Source organism: Bubalus bubalis, chromosome 18 (assembly GCF_019923935.1).
Source record: "Bubalus bubalis isolate 160015118507 breed Murrah chromosome 18, NDDB_SH_1, whole genome shotgun sequence".
NCBI classification, from domain to species: Eukaryota; Metazoa; Chordata; class Mammalia; order Artiodactyla; family Bovidae; genus Bubalus; species Bubalus bubalis.
Genome location: NC_059174.1, coordinates 12,042,437 through 12,056,257, shown reverse-complemented (window position 1 = coordinate 12,056,257; position 13,821 = coordinate 12,042,437). Strand labels below are relative to the sequence as shown.

At 53.5% G+C, this 13,821-nt stretch overlaps 1 protein-coding gene across 1 annotated transcript; it reads right to left on the bottom strand.

Annotated features, from left to right (window-relative positions):
* Window positions 1-733: 733 nt before the first annotated feature.
* Window positions 734-6,541, bottom strand: FOXL1 (forkhead box L1). Its single transcript, XM_006047496.4, has one exon. It carries the CDS (start codon window positions 5,272-5,274, stop codon window positions 4,234-4,236), a length of 1,041 nt encoding a protein of 346 aa, XP_006047558.1. The 5' UTR covers window positions 5,275-6,541; the 3' UTR covers window positions 734-4,233.
* Between the last annotated feature and the right edge of the window lie 7,280 nt (window positions 6,542-13,821).

The following is a 13,821-nucleotide window of genomic DNA, read 5'->3' as shown; positions in this document are numbered from 1 at the left end:
TTAAATGCTTGACAAACACAAATGGATACAAACTATGAGCAGTCATCCCAGGCCCCAGCAACTCAGCAAGACATTCTGGTCTTGGCCCTTGGACGTCAACAGTGTGGTCCAGGCCCCAGAGGAAAGACCCCCCTGCCCCCTGTCGTGGCCATGCTCTGTTGGAATTGTCCCCACCGTGGCATGTTCTGTACCCCTCTCTGCCCCTACAGGATAACCCCTATGAACTGCTGTTACCTGGGCTCCCTGTAGGCTGGATTTCTGGTGGGTTTAGCCATCGGAAGCACCACGGTGAGGGTGGAAAGCAGAAGAGGAGTTGGGTGTCCCTGCTCCGCTCCTGTCAGTGCTGTGGCCGCATCTACACTCATTCCGCCCACTCCCCTGAAAAGAGTCCCTCCACCCCAGTCTCCTTCCAGTGGCTCATCTAAGTCAGATTCTGTTTCCTCCTGGAACCCTGATTTTCACACTGATAGAAAAGGGAAGCTGTGACAAATCTTTGCCCAGTTGGGCCCAGGCCCCACCACTCACTGTGACCCTCTCTAGGTCACTGTACCATCTATGGGGATCTGTCTGACCCTGCAGAACCCCAAGTCTGGGGCAAAGACAAAAGACAAATGTAGATGAGAACTTGCCACTTGGGTATTCAGGTATACAAATTGCTTGAAATGTGGATTAAAAAAAAAGGTTTTACTTTTCCAACAAACTCATGCTCTTCAATTTTAATAATGAAGCTGGATTATGATCATGTGTATTTTTGACTGTACGAAACAAACCCTGCTTCATGGAAATAAGATTCTAGCTGCTGTGAAGCACACCGAGTTATGACGCTCACACAGGCGTGGGCATTCCTGGCCACGGGCTCCGGCCTTCGGCTGTAACAATAAAATCCAGTGTGGTTGATTCATTAACCCACACGTGGATAGACACTGAGCACTCTTAGTGAAACGCTAGAGACCGCAGGTAGGCTCCTTTCCAGAGAGGTGCGGTTGTACTGGAAAACGGCAGACATATCCTGTTCCTCCGGTTCTGGAAAACCTCGTGGGGCATGTGAGAACCAGGAGGCCATCAGCTTCCACAGGAGCCAGGAAATACCCAAGAACAAACAACACAAAGGCCCTTGCAGAGTCCCCGCACCCTTGCAAGAGTCCAGGAAGTAAAGATCTCAGATGGGTATGTCTTCCAAGACTCTCTTATAATGTCTTTGTTAGTTTCACTATAATAGTGCAAAAAACTAAATTATTCCTTGTTCAAATTCTATAGCAAAACAAAATCTTTCCAAAAGTGCCAGTACTTGGGTTATTCTAAAAGAAATCAGCACTTGATCTGAGTCTATCTGTCTCAACTATGCAAAAAAGATGAATTTCTGACCATTTGTGTGTGTAGAAAGTATATATACACACGTATATATACACATATACAGATATGTACATGTGTACATACACACATATACACTTACTTATCATTGTACATACACCTGCCATATCCCCCATTATGATCAGTGTACTCGTGTGTGTGTGTGTGTGTACACAAGAGAAAGGTCACCTACAGGAAACAGAATCTGTTCCTTTTGTGTAGATGAGAACACAGAGACATACTTTGCATTGCCCAAGAACAGGACAATATGGTTGCTTCCAGTTTACTCAAAATCTCGCTGATTTTGCTTTTATTAAGACTGGAAACCTGTTCTTGGTCTCATTGATCCATAATCAGGAGCACAGGACTAAAACTGGGACATTAGATCAGCTATTTGGATCCCTAAGTCCCAAAGCGCCTCTTTCTCCTTAGCAGGGAGTAGCACACACGGAATTGTGTAGAATCCACAGAAAATGATCCCACTGTCCATTTCTGTCTGCTTTCCTCAACCAGATGAATGAGGGGCTGAGGTAAGAGAATTCCTCCTTATGTATGTATAAATACTGACGGAGTGACACATACTCCTGCCTTTTTCCTTCTACGCCAGAAAAATAATGTCTGTATTATGCTTTTTGGAATTGTAACTCTAAGATGCCATCCTTTTTAAATGACAGTATTAGAATATTTGCTTCTCCAGACATGAGCCATCATACATTAACAAAAGATAGCAAATCAAACATAAAGAGAAAACATTAAAAGAATATCCCACTCAGCAGAATCTTCATCTTATTGGGGACCCTCAGGCAACACCCTCCAGTCCTGGGGCTTTCCGTCCTGCCCTCCAGTCCACGCACGAGCCCTCCTCCCTCAGAAGCCAGAACCCGGGAAACACTGCTGGGGTTCCCAGATATGATCCCAGTCTCCCCTTTCCTGTTACACTGCTTATTCCCCCCAGTAATCCACTGAACCAGTCCCTGAGAGGTTAATGAAAAAACAACTTTATTCACAGAGGTTGAGACTTTGGGATAACAAAATAGCCAACAATGGCCCTTCCAGCACATTGTAAGTTAATCACAGTGATCTTGGATCTCAGCATGGTTCATCAGAGTTCTTAACATCAAGGACCCCGAAGCTCGCCCACCACAGTGTTCCCACCAGCCTGGGCAGAACTTGGACATGGACGCTCCTGGGGGTCAGTAGCAAATGGCCTTCAGCATGAATTCTCAGTCAGCTCTGTGCTTGCTAATTCTTAAATTATTCTGTTTGTCTGAAATATCCTTTCCAGCATATGAACCAACAGGCTCTCAGATGTGAAGTTTGTATTCACTTTTATATAAGTTCTGGAAACTGCTTTAATCTGCTTTAAAAAATTATCTCAAAGACCCATCTCCGCCTCCCTCCAGGAACTACTGACTGTGCTTTTCCCACATTTGATAAAATTAAAATAGCTTGGAGGTTCAGGAAATCGAGTCTCAGAACCGCCACAACAACCCGAAGAGATACTGTGAGAGCTTAGATGCATTCCCCCAAAGTTCCCAGCTGAAGTGGGCTGTGAAAATCTCAGTTTTCATAACCACATCTTTGTCTCAGACCCCTGCCCTCCCGCCCACTCCTCGCCCCAGCCTGGCAGTCACCTCCATAGGTGTTTGTTTAGCTGCAGGCTCTGGGCCTGCCTGGCTGGCGCTTGGAGGGAGGAGGCAGCTGCAGTTGGCCAGAGAGCCTCCCACCAAGCCTGCTGTTCCTGGGGACCCGGAGAGTTGCTCCCACCCCCGCCCCCACCCCCCGCAGACCCCAGGGGACTCCCTTGCTCTTCTAAGCGCTCACCCATCCCTACCTTCACTTGCTTTCCGTGTGCTTGTTTCACCCAACTCTTCAGATTAAAAATAGTCCTTCACTACACAGTTCTGGAAAACGTGGCAACAATCAAGATTCCCTAACCCTCGCGCACTTCCGGTGTCCCTAGAAATGTTTTGACCCCTTAAACAATAAAGCTAAGAGAAAGGAGGATGTCTGTGGTTGGTAGCAGGCGTTGGAGAGCATGTGTATTGACTAAGGACCTATCGAGCTATCTATTGTAATGCAACAAAATGCTAAGTTACACAGAGTGCACTTTTTTAATAGCAGATGTTAATACAGACGTTCACAGGGCAACCCTTATAGTAAAAAGAATCAAGCTTTTAGCCAAAGAATATAGCGTGTTCCTTTTACTATCTAAAAGGAAAAGAGAGACGATTTCTCTATTTACAATGAAAGTGTGGTCTCTCAGCTTCCGCCTGAACATTGGTCCTAAGTCCTCACCAAGCCCTAGGATCTGCTAAAGAACCTAAAAAACGGGTTGGCCCTGGTGTCCCCACACCTGGACCTTAGGGACAAACCCAGCTGTGAACACCCATCACTCCGTGGGGCCAAAAGCCAACGCCCGGGCCACAGTAACAGCCGAGCTAGCGATGGTCAGACCATGGCTCTTAGACAGAAAGGACCACACTGCGGCCATCTGTCTGCCCTCCGGTTGTCTGGGCCCTCCCCCACTCCCTCCGGACGCGCAGGACCTGTCTGGGTGCTAGTGGAAGATCATGCCATCAGACTGACCTAAGGTTCAAGGAATTTTCCTGTGCCTGCGGTAGGAGGTCTGAGATGCCCAAGTCGCAGCGTGGGGAGGGTCTTTTCAATCTCCGAAGCTGCTCCGGTTCTGGGAAGGTCCGTCTTGCAGGAGGCAGGGGAGTGTGCTCACTCGTGCAGCTGAGGATGCTAATACTTCCCACGATCCATAGGCAGGCAGAGGAAATCATTTATTTAAAAATGCGACTTCTTTCCCAGTAGTGGAAGCCCTGCTCGCTCACACGGAGCTCAGACCTGGGCGAGGGAAAGGAGCCGCCGTCTGCTTTACTGGAAATGAAGCACCGCTTCCGGGAGCTGTAGGGGGAAATAGGAGAGAAAGGGGATCCCGAGCTGGTAGAAGCCACCCTGGACGTGCGGGTCGAGCATCAGGGAAGCGTTGAAAGGCGGATGGAGGCTGGAGGAGGTGGCCAGAAGCGAGGCGCCCAGACAGCCGCCGGGCCCCTGCTTGGCGACCCCCAGGAGCTCACCCCCTCCAGCCGGCTTCTGCCCCTGCCGTCGGGCCAGGATGCTGTCTATGCTGAAGCTCTTGGACTTGTCCGAGCTCTTCGGAGAGCTGCGGGAGGTGGGGCGCGGAGGAGTCCCTCGGCCGTCCACCGTGCGCTCAGGCTGGCCGACAGCCACCGCCGCTGCGCCCTGGAGCGTGTCGCCCGCGTCACCCTCTGGGGACCCTGGCCTGGGCCAGGGGAGTGACGCCGGCGGCGGAGAGGAGGCTTCCCGAAGGGGCGAGGGGCGCGCGGGCGCTCTTTCCTGGATGGGGGTCGCGGGGCGGGGGCGCCCTCCGGCGCTCTGCACCTCAGGCGGCGCCTCTGCGACGCGCTCCTGCGTCTCGGCGCGGACCCGCTTGGCCTCCGGGCCCCCAGGGCCGGGCTTGGGCTTCCTCTTCCGGCGCCGGTAGTTGCCGTTCTCGAACATATCCAGGCATCGAGGGTCCAGTGTCCAGTAGCTGCCCTTGCCGGGCCGCCCTTTCTCGCGGGGTACCTTGACGAAGCAGTCGTTGAGCGAGAGGTTGTGGCGGATGCTGTTCTGCCAGCCCTGCCGGTTGTCGTGGTAGAAGGGGAAGCGGTCCATGATGAACTGGTAGATGCCGTTGAGTGTGACCCTCTGCTCAGGCGCATCCTGGATCGCCATGGCGATGAGCGCGATGTAGCTGTAGGGAGGCTTCTGGGGGGGCTCCACCCGGCCCGAGGCGGCCAGCGCGCCCGCGGGGGCGAAGGCCAGAGGCAGCCCGGGTCTCTCGGGGCCGTACAGATAGAGCATGGGCGAGGTGGCCAGAGCAGGCAGCCGGGGGCTGAAGAGGTGGCTCATGGCGAGCGGGAGCCCGCGCTGCGCTCCCGGCGACGCCGGCGACCGGGCGGCTTAGGGACTGCGCCCCGCGCCGCAAGGGCCCTCCCGGGGAGCCTGCCCTGCGTCTGCCTCCCGCTCTGCCGCTCTCCCCAGCCGCTCCGCGCTCTGTCCCTTCTTCATGGCTTTAAAAATGTTAAATAATTGTTGTAAGTTTGCTATTATATGTTGACTTAGCGCTGGAAAATAAATTGTCTATGATAAACAGTCGCTGTGTTCTCAGCCCACCCACATTAATTAAAATTTCATTGCTGAAAAACTCCAAGCTTTTCCCTCCACGTGTCTTTTTGATACCAGCCAATCGGTTTCAGGGTTATTCCTTCATTTGTTTATAGAATTAGTCTGTTGATAAGTCCGCCCACCCAAGTTGAATCAAGCTGTGTTTATTTGGAAAAATTTCCGGGCACCCAATATATAAACGCACTGATCTGATGTTTGAAATATCACGTCCACCCCTTGACGCTGTAAGCACACACAGTCAGTCAGGCAGGATGTGGATCGAGGTGGCTCGGGAGCAGGGTCTGCCCCGCCAGGAAGACGAGGTGGAGGTGGGAGGGGCGCAGGGGTGTTTTACCTCTGGCCTAGGGGAGCCCCCGAAATCCCATGGCCTCCCACAAAAGACCTCTTCTTCTCCCAGGCTTAGTAGGAGATGGAGAGATGACACAGTCTCATAAATGCCTTCTGAGGTCTTGGAGAGCTCTTAGATATTTTAGCAGGGGAGAGGAGATAGATGAACGTCTGATTAGAAGAGGATGCAGCCCTCCTGGGAGACATCCTCAGGATGCCCTGGAGGAACTGGGGGTGGGGTGTACTCCCCAGGGGCCTCGCATCCCAAAAACGGGCAGGCCTGTCCCCCTAGGGCTCCCTGGGGATCCAAGAAGAGGACCCCAGGAGCCCAGCTTTTCCGATGCCGATGGCACAGGGCACTGAGAGTTGGCAAAGGTGTGCAGTAGCGGGTCCACAGCTTGGTTGGGGGCAAGTTTCAAAATCACCCCTTTTGGAGAGTCGAGGGGGAGAAGCTACGGTCTTTCTGATGGGGCTGAGATTGCAAGGAGGAACACCATAAAAGGGGAATTTGGCAGCTGGCGCGGGAGAGCTGGTATTTGTGAATGCGGGTCTCTTGCTTTATATTCTGCGCTTTCCTGTTTATAACAAGGAGGGGGTTATAACAACTTTACAAGTGCACGCAGCTGGCCCATGATTACATTAAGCATTTGGGAAGCCTGTTAGCTTCCCCCCCCCCCCCACCCCACCCCACCCCACCCCACCCACTCACCCTGGGGTGTAAGCACTCCCCACCCTGACTCATTTTACATTTAGCCACGTCCTGGTTTGAATCAAAAACCTTGATGATGCTGATTTAGAAGGGGGTGTCTCCCCTACTCTGCTGCCTTTGGGGAGAGGGGGGGATTGGCACTTAACGTGACTAGTTCCTGTTTATGATCTTTGCTGGATATATTTTAAAAGAAAGAAAAAGCTCAGGATAACTAAATTAACATCTCATTGAGTAAACCATGTGGATGCCCAAGAAGAAGAGGGAGGGGTGAAGATGGCACGTGGGGGTGGCTTGAGGAAGGACACTAAAGGTGCCTTAAGGCACGTTTGCTGCTTAACCCCTTAAGGGCTGTCCCACTGGCACACAGGCAGCACCATGCTGGGGACCAGCCGCTGGGGCGCGGGCCATCTCTGAACGTGGAAAAGCAGGGACAATCCCAACTTTAAAATGGAGGATCCAGAAGGTAAAGCCTGTGTTTGGGGGTTCTGGAGAGACCACAGGAGAGCAGGGACCTTTGAAATACCTAAAAGGAACTCGCTGACAGGGTCGAAAAACCGGTTTGGGTGCAGGCAGGGCTTGAGGGAGTGCCAGGTCAGGCCCCGGACACATTCAGGCCCCTGTCCCCAGCGCTGCTTGTTTAACTCAAGCCCAGTGTCCCGCTGGTCCCCGCCTCGGTCTTGAGGATGGCCCTCTAGCCAAGAGAGGGCGGGACTCTGTATTCTTTCTGGATCCCCAGAAAGGGGGTGCTTTTATCGGAGCACCCCCCTTCGATCCTGGGATGGAAAAAGAACCTCAGTGTCGGCGCTTCTGCAGCCCACGGGCTCCACGGGCTCCAGAGTCACCCCAACCCTCCAGATCAGCGCGCCTCCTGCAAGCTCAAGTTTACATCCAGCCTCGGTGCCGGCCCCAACAGACCCAGAGCGAGAGACACACCGGTGTTGCTCCGCGGTCCCTCGCCCCCCACCTCCTGACCCGAGCCCTCCCTGGAGTTTTCCGGACACCCAGCGTCCAGTACGCACTGCCCTGCCTGAGGCGCGCCACCGCGGCGCTCCTTCTAAACTAGGAGGCAAATCCGAGCTTGAATTCGTACAATGATAAACACCGCCCAATTTGGGCATGGGCGGGACGCAGGCGGAGACACGCGCGGCTGGTGGGCAGGGCACTGATAGTAAAGAAAAAACAACCCCAGTTCTAGCGGCCGTCTGGAGAGGCGCGTCCCGCTCCACGTGCTGGCAGCAGTTAGCAACCTCTCTGGGAGGTTCTGGCCACAGAACTCCTGCAGGGCGCCCCAACCCGGCTCCGGCGAGGGGTCGGATCCTGGGTTCCCAGGTGAAGTGTGTAACCGAAGCCGAGGACGCCGCCGGCAGGAGCCCCGAGCGGAGGCTTATTTCCGGGGAGCGCAGGACACAGGCGCCGAGAGCCGAGTGTGGATGCGCCCTCGTGCGGAAGCTCTGTCGGGAGACTCTCACTGGGAGACCGGCCGAGCCTGGGAGACGGCGGGGAGACAGGGTGACTCAGAGAGCCAGATGGAGACACTGACCGTTCCCTGCAGGTTCAGAAGTCTTCAGATCCCGGAAAAGCACATTCATCTGTGAAGTCAGTGGGCGCGGGTCTCCCAGAAATCATGCTTCCGGAAGGACCGCGGCAGTTCCAACTCGGGGGCCCAAGAACAAATTGGGTTCAGCGTGGGACGAACCATTCCCAGCGCCCTGGCAGGGAGCCTGCTCCTGGGGCTGGTCAGGCAACCAGCCGGGACCACAGAGGCCTCACAGACAAAGGCTGGGTTGGGGGAGAGCGGCTGCTCTTGCGCCCCACCCCCATACGCCCTTCTTCTGTTTCACCGGTAAATAAAGAAGGCTGACATTCAAGTGAACCATGATCTGCGTCGTGTTCCCGATTATCCGCCTGGCTTTTCTAAGTGTGAAGACAGTTAACACAGTGTGTGTGTGTGTGTGTGTGTGTGTGTGTGTGTAGAGGTGGGGTGAATGAACGATTCTTCCTTAAGTCTGAGAAGAGTAGCGCTAAAAAGATGCAAGATCGCTTTACTGACGATCTAAAATGTTGAGAATGATGAGAATAAGGATAACATTAATAGCTAATTCTGTCTTGAATTACTATGCACTGGCACTCTTCTAAGTGCTTTCCTTGTATTAAGTCACTCCATTCTCACAGAAATCCTAAGAAACAGAACTTTTAAAGAAATCATTCCTATTCTGCAGGCCAGGAAACTGAGGCCAGGAATTTGACTTGCCTCAGGTCTTCAAGAGGAAGTGTTCCAAAGACAGGAAAACAGTCACATTATAATAGCTACTGTGTGTGGATGCCAAGGACCCTGTGGAAATTCTGTTGAGAACCCTGGCACCATCTACGGAAGATGGGAGGATGGATTTGCCCATTTTACAGATGAGGAGACTGAGGCCAGGCAGAGAGCACCAGAAAACAATGAAGGTAATAAATAGCACAGGTTGGAATCCACATGGTTTCCTCCAAAGGTGGGTTCACTGCGGTCTGACACCCTCAGTTGAGCACAGAAGCTAAGAGGTGTGTCTGGAGTAATCAAGGTGGGGGGAAGGGGAACCCTCTGGAGAGGAGAGGTCTGTGCTGCCCCTCCCCCAAGAGCTGGGAGATTTCGGGCATCCTGAGTAGGAGACCCAGAGTCCTCACTTACACCCTGCCAAAACCGGGGAGACTCTTTCCTCCCTTGCTCTCCTCTCCCATTTTGAAAGGATGGGGAGCAGTGTCGTCTGCTTCTTTCAGGGGCAGTGAGCCACGAAGGTAAGGGCTGGCTGGTCAGCTGATGCTGATTTAGTCCCAAAGAGCAGGGGCAGTTGGGGCCCGGGCACTGCCTTGCCCAAGCACATCAGCATGTAGCTCGATGTACGCAGCTAATTGAGATCCAAGGATCCTTTCTCTTCTGTTGTCCAGGTACATCCTAATAGCAACAGTCCTTATGATGGACTGGACGTTTGGAAGCACTTTGCACACGGGTGTTGGGTTCCTTGGTCCTGTCACTTTTTCAGTTGAGAAAGGGGCTCAGAGAGCTTGAGGTAACATGCCCCAGGTGCATGAACCCTCAGCTGGCCTGTGTGCGTAGGGCTTGAGTTGGTGCTCTGGTTGAGTTGGGTTCCGGTTAGAGAAAAAATTTCCTCTGGGGAGACCATCTGGAAAAATAACATGAGGGCACAGAGAGTGTCCAGAGGGGCTGCTGGAAAGGTAGGACCCAAGGTCAAGGGCCACTGAGCCTCCCTGAGGTCAGCGCGTCTCTCTGGCCTCAGTGACCTCCCAGCCTGGGTGGGCATGTGGACAGAGCACAAAGCGCTCCCCAACTCCATCCCCCTCAAAGGGACCATGGATGCCAGTAAGCTTGTCAAGCTGTCCACACACCCCCTTCCTGTGTTTCAGCCTCCACACACTCACAGCCCCAGGATAAAGCCCCACAGACCTGACACAGCAAAATCTGTAACACCAGTAAGACACCTTTGAGATCCAAACTTCACACAAGTGCCGTCCTTCTGCTGCAGAGCAGAAGCGCTGCCGCAGCGGAGAAAAAAAGCCTTGAGTGAGTTGAGGTCCCAGCCTTCGGAGCTGCCTGAAGCTTTCCCCCCTTTCTCACATGCCTCTGTCAAAAAGCAACATCTCAGATGCCTTGGTGAGCTGAGGCCATGCAAGACAGAGGCCGGCAGGGATTGCTTCTCAAAGTTTGGGAAAGCATTTCAAGTATGTGGTACCAGCAGGCACACTGGGTGGCTCTGACCAGTGTGTTCCACTCACCTGGAGTCTGGCCTCCCAGCACCCCTGGCCTGGCCGCACCTACAGGCGCTGAACCTCAGAGCTCTACTTCTCCACTGACCCCACACTCCGAGCGCAGGAGCCCAGGGTCCTGACAATGCAGGTTGTCACATCCCCTGAGACACCCTGAACAGGCTCTGAGCCCCCAGTGCCTTCTGTTCATTCTTCAGGGGAGTCTTTTTCCGGTGGCTCATCTGCAAAGGATCTGCCTGCCAATGCAAGAGATGCAGGTTCTACCCCTGGGTCGGGAAGCTTCTCTAGAAAAGGAAATGGCAACCCACTCTAGGATCCTTTCCTGGAAAATCCCACAGACAAAGGAGCCTGGCAGACTACAGTCCATAGGGTTACAAAGAATTGGATACGACTGAGCCATTGGGCACATACATTCCCATTGGCCAACCTGGCTCAATACCCTTGTCCAGTTTTTTGGATGAGGGCTGGGGCTGAGGATGGAGATGAGGTTTGAGGCAGTGACCACTCAGCCTCCAGGGACCTGGGAACTCTGTTCTGTACTTCGGGTGAAGCTCACCAACCTCTCCCAGGCTCAGAGGCAACCTTCCAGGCAGTCTTGGGTAAAGGGGAGGAGGTGGACCCCCAAAGATCTATGAGCCAAATGCTGACGTTCCTGGGACCCTGAATTTTCTTCTCCCTCTAACTTCTGGTCGTCACCTATTAGGAGCAGAGCAGAGGAGCGAGGCTAAGTGAGGACCCATCGCAGGAGCCGAGGATGAAGGAAAAAGCACACCTGGCAGCCAGCACTGCCCTTGCACTCACCTGCTCATTTTACAGATGAGAAGACTGAGGCCAGGAAGGAAAGGCACCTGTTCACACTGCGAGATGTGCTCCTATGACCCCCTAGCCCATTGCTCCAGCAATTTGAGAGTGCACATGGACACCGATTTTGGCGTCTTCCGGGACAAGCCACTTGGACCAGGGCAGTGAGGGCCGCCGGGCCGTAGACCCAAATCTAGCCGCGGGAGAGAGGCCCAGCTCTCAGCTTTGGATGAAAGCTCTCTGAGTCTCACAAGAAGCAGCAGCTACTCCAGTTGCGGCCCCTCCAAGGCTGAGAACCAGGGTACTCAAAGGCCACTGGGTCTCTCTGACGGCCTTTACCTCTCAAAACCGGACCTTGGGGAGAGACAAAGTCCACCCAGCCAAGGCCAGTGAGGGACGCAGGGTTATGTCTATGGGAAACGGTCTCTGTCGTGGTGCTCGGGTCGCTTCTGTTTTATTCGCAGTATCTTTGAGACCTGCCCGGCTGTATCTTACTGGGTCAGGAAGAAACATGGCTATCACACGCGGCTTCATGCAAACTGCATCTGTGGACCGCAGAGCCGCCCAAGCAAGGAGTCCTGGCAGCCTGAGACGGGCATTCCGGCCCTTCCAGCCCCGGCCTCCTTTCCCCAGTTCCTCCAAGGCCCCGGGACTCCCGAGGAGAACGGCGAGGGAAGGAGCTGCGTGTGGATGGATCCGTGGGGCCAGGACGTCCCCCGCCCTGGGTCCTCCGCCCCGCGTCGCGCGCCGTTTGGGCGCTCCGGCGGCAGACGCGAAGACCAGCAAGGCCGCCGGCGGTGCCTCGGCCCCGCGCTCAGCCTAGTCGGCTTGCCCTTCCTACTCCGCAGAGCGACGGGCGCCCCAGGCCGCGGAGCCCGGCGGCCGCGCGGGCTGCCGAAGGCCGAAGGCCGGGGCTGGGCCTGGCTCCGAGAGCCGCGCCGGGCCCCGCACGCGCCGGCCTCCGCGCGCCCCAGGCTCTGACTCGCCTCCACCCCACGGCCTCCAGAGGCCCAGGGTGACGCTCCCAACACATTCCCCAGGTGTCCAGGTTTCTACGGGACTGGAAAGGGCCCTTGCCCCGGGCTCCATGGCCTTCTGGAGCTACCCGGTCAGGTGAGCGGCCCACGCACAGCGGGGACTTCTTTAAGAGACTTTCGCAAAGTTAGGAGACCCCAGCGGGTGTCATGACAGATCAGGTGTCTGACCGGTGGGTTCCACTTCTCTCTCGGTTGTTTTCCCTGTGTCTCTGAGACCTCCTCTGAGTTCCAGATCTTAAGGTGAGAGCAGGCTTTCAGGGAGGACTCTTTAAAACATCTGGGGAAGAAGAACCCTCCAGAACCCTCTCCTAGAGGGGAGCAAAGTGAAACCCCAGTGCCCTGAGCCGCAAGCAGCGATCTGCGGCCTGATTCTGCCGCTCAGAGAATGGTCTCCGGGGTCTCTCCCTCTGTCTCTGGTCCTTCCCACTCACTAAGCACCAAGCACCTTGGCTCACCCCTCCTGCGATCACAAAAAGGAATAAAATGCAGCCCTCATGTCTTAACCAGCTGCCACCTCTGGGGCCATAGATTGAAAGAATCTGTGTTGCACATATGGGGGAAATTATTATGCTCAAACTTTCCCCAGTGCTATTTAGGCATAATACAGAGACAAAATGGCATGTTAAAAACAACAGAATACCCAGGTTACATTCAAGGCCACCGTATCCAGGAAAATCATTATCTCCTGAAGTGTTAAGTTCAGGGAGCTGCACTCCAGGGAAGGTTACAGCTCACCTGCTGGGGTGGGAAACACATTCTCAGTTTGGAGCTCTGGACCCCAAAGTCACACACAGAGAGACCAGGAGGGGTTCAGCCAGTGAAACAGATAGTAAAGCCATTTCCCCCCGCAGCTGTACCTCACAGAGGCTGTGTTGCTATTTAAAATTTTAAGGACGGGATATCAAAATTGAAAAGTCATCTGTCACTTAAAATCTTGTAAAGTCTGACAAATTTAAAACTCTAAAAGCATTGTAAATTATTTTTGAAGTGCTATGAGGCTTTAAAGTTTTTCACTGCAATAGGGTAAAGATTTAGAAATCAAATCCAGAAGTAGAGAGGTCTCAAATTCACCTCTGATCTGGCCACTCCCAGGGACCGTCATTAAATGGTACAGAATCAATCCCCTTTGGATTTTCGAAATCCTGGTTCAGATCCTTTTCTGGAGAACTATTAAAGTGAGGAAGGAAGCCCGCATTTTAGGAAATTGAGGAAAAGCAGGATTCCCCCTGGTTCGCTGGTAGCTAATGGAAAATGTTTATCTTCCCCTCCCTCACCTCCTAAATTGGAGCTGGTTGGACACTGGGATGGAATGGTAGTGTTTATTTTGACTATTGGCCTGTTTTTCTGCATTTAACAAAATGCATTACAGCAAATGTCATTACGGCTCACAGCCCTTCAGGCAGCCACATCCAACCAGGACTGGTTCTCAACTGCCTGGGTCAGGGTGGGATTCTGAATTAATCAAAAGCCTTTTCTGACACTAGCCGGACAATAGGGGAGTTCCCGCAGTCCTCTGTGCTCATCTGTAGATGTCTACACATTTACCCACCTGTGTAACAAAAATAATCAAAACAGGTGGATTGGTGACCACACCTCATTTTTTAAAATTTGAGAATACAAACACACTGTCCGGAC

What these genes read in the sequence shown, in the direction of transcription:
- FOXL1 (XM_006047496.4), bottom strand. Translation starts at nt 5,274, where the DNA reads ATGAGCCACCTCTTCAGCCCCCGGCTGCCTGCTCTGGCCACCTCGCCC.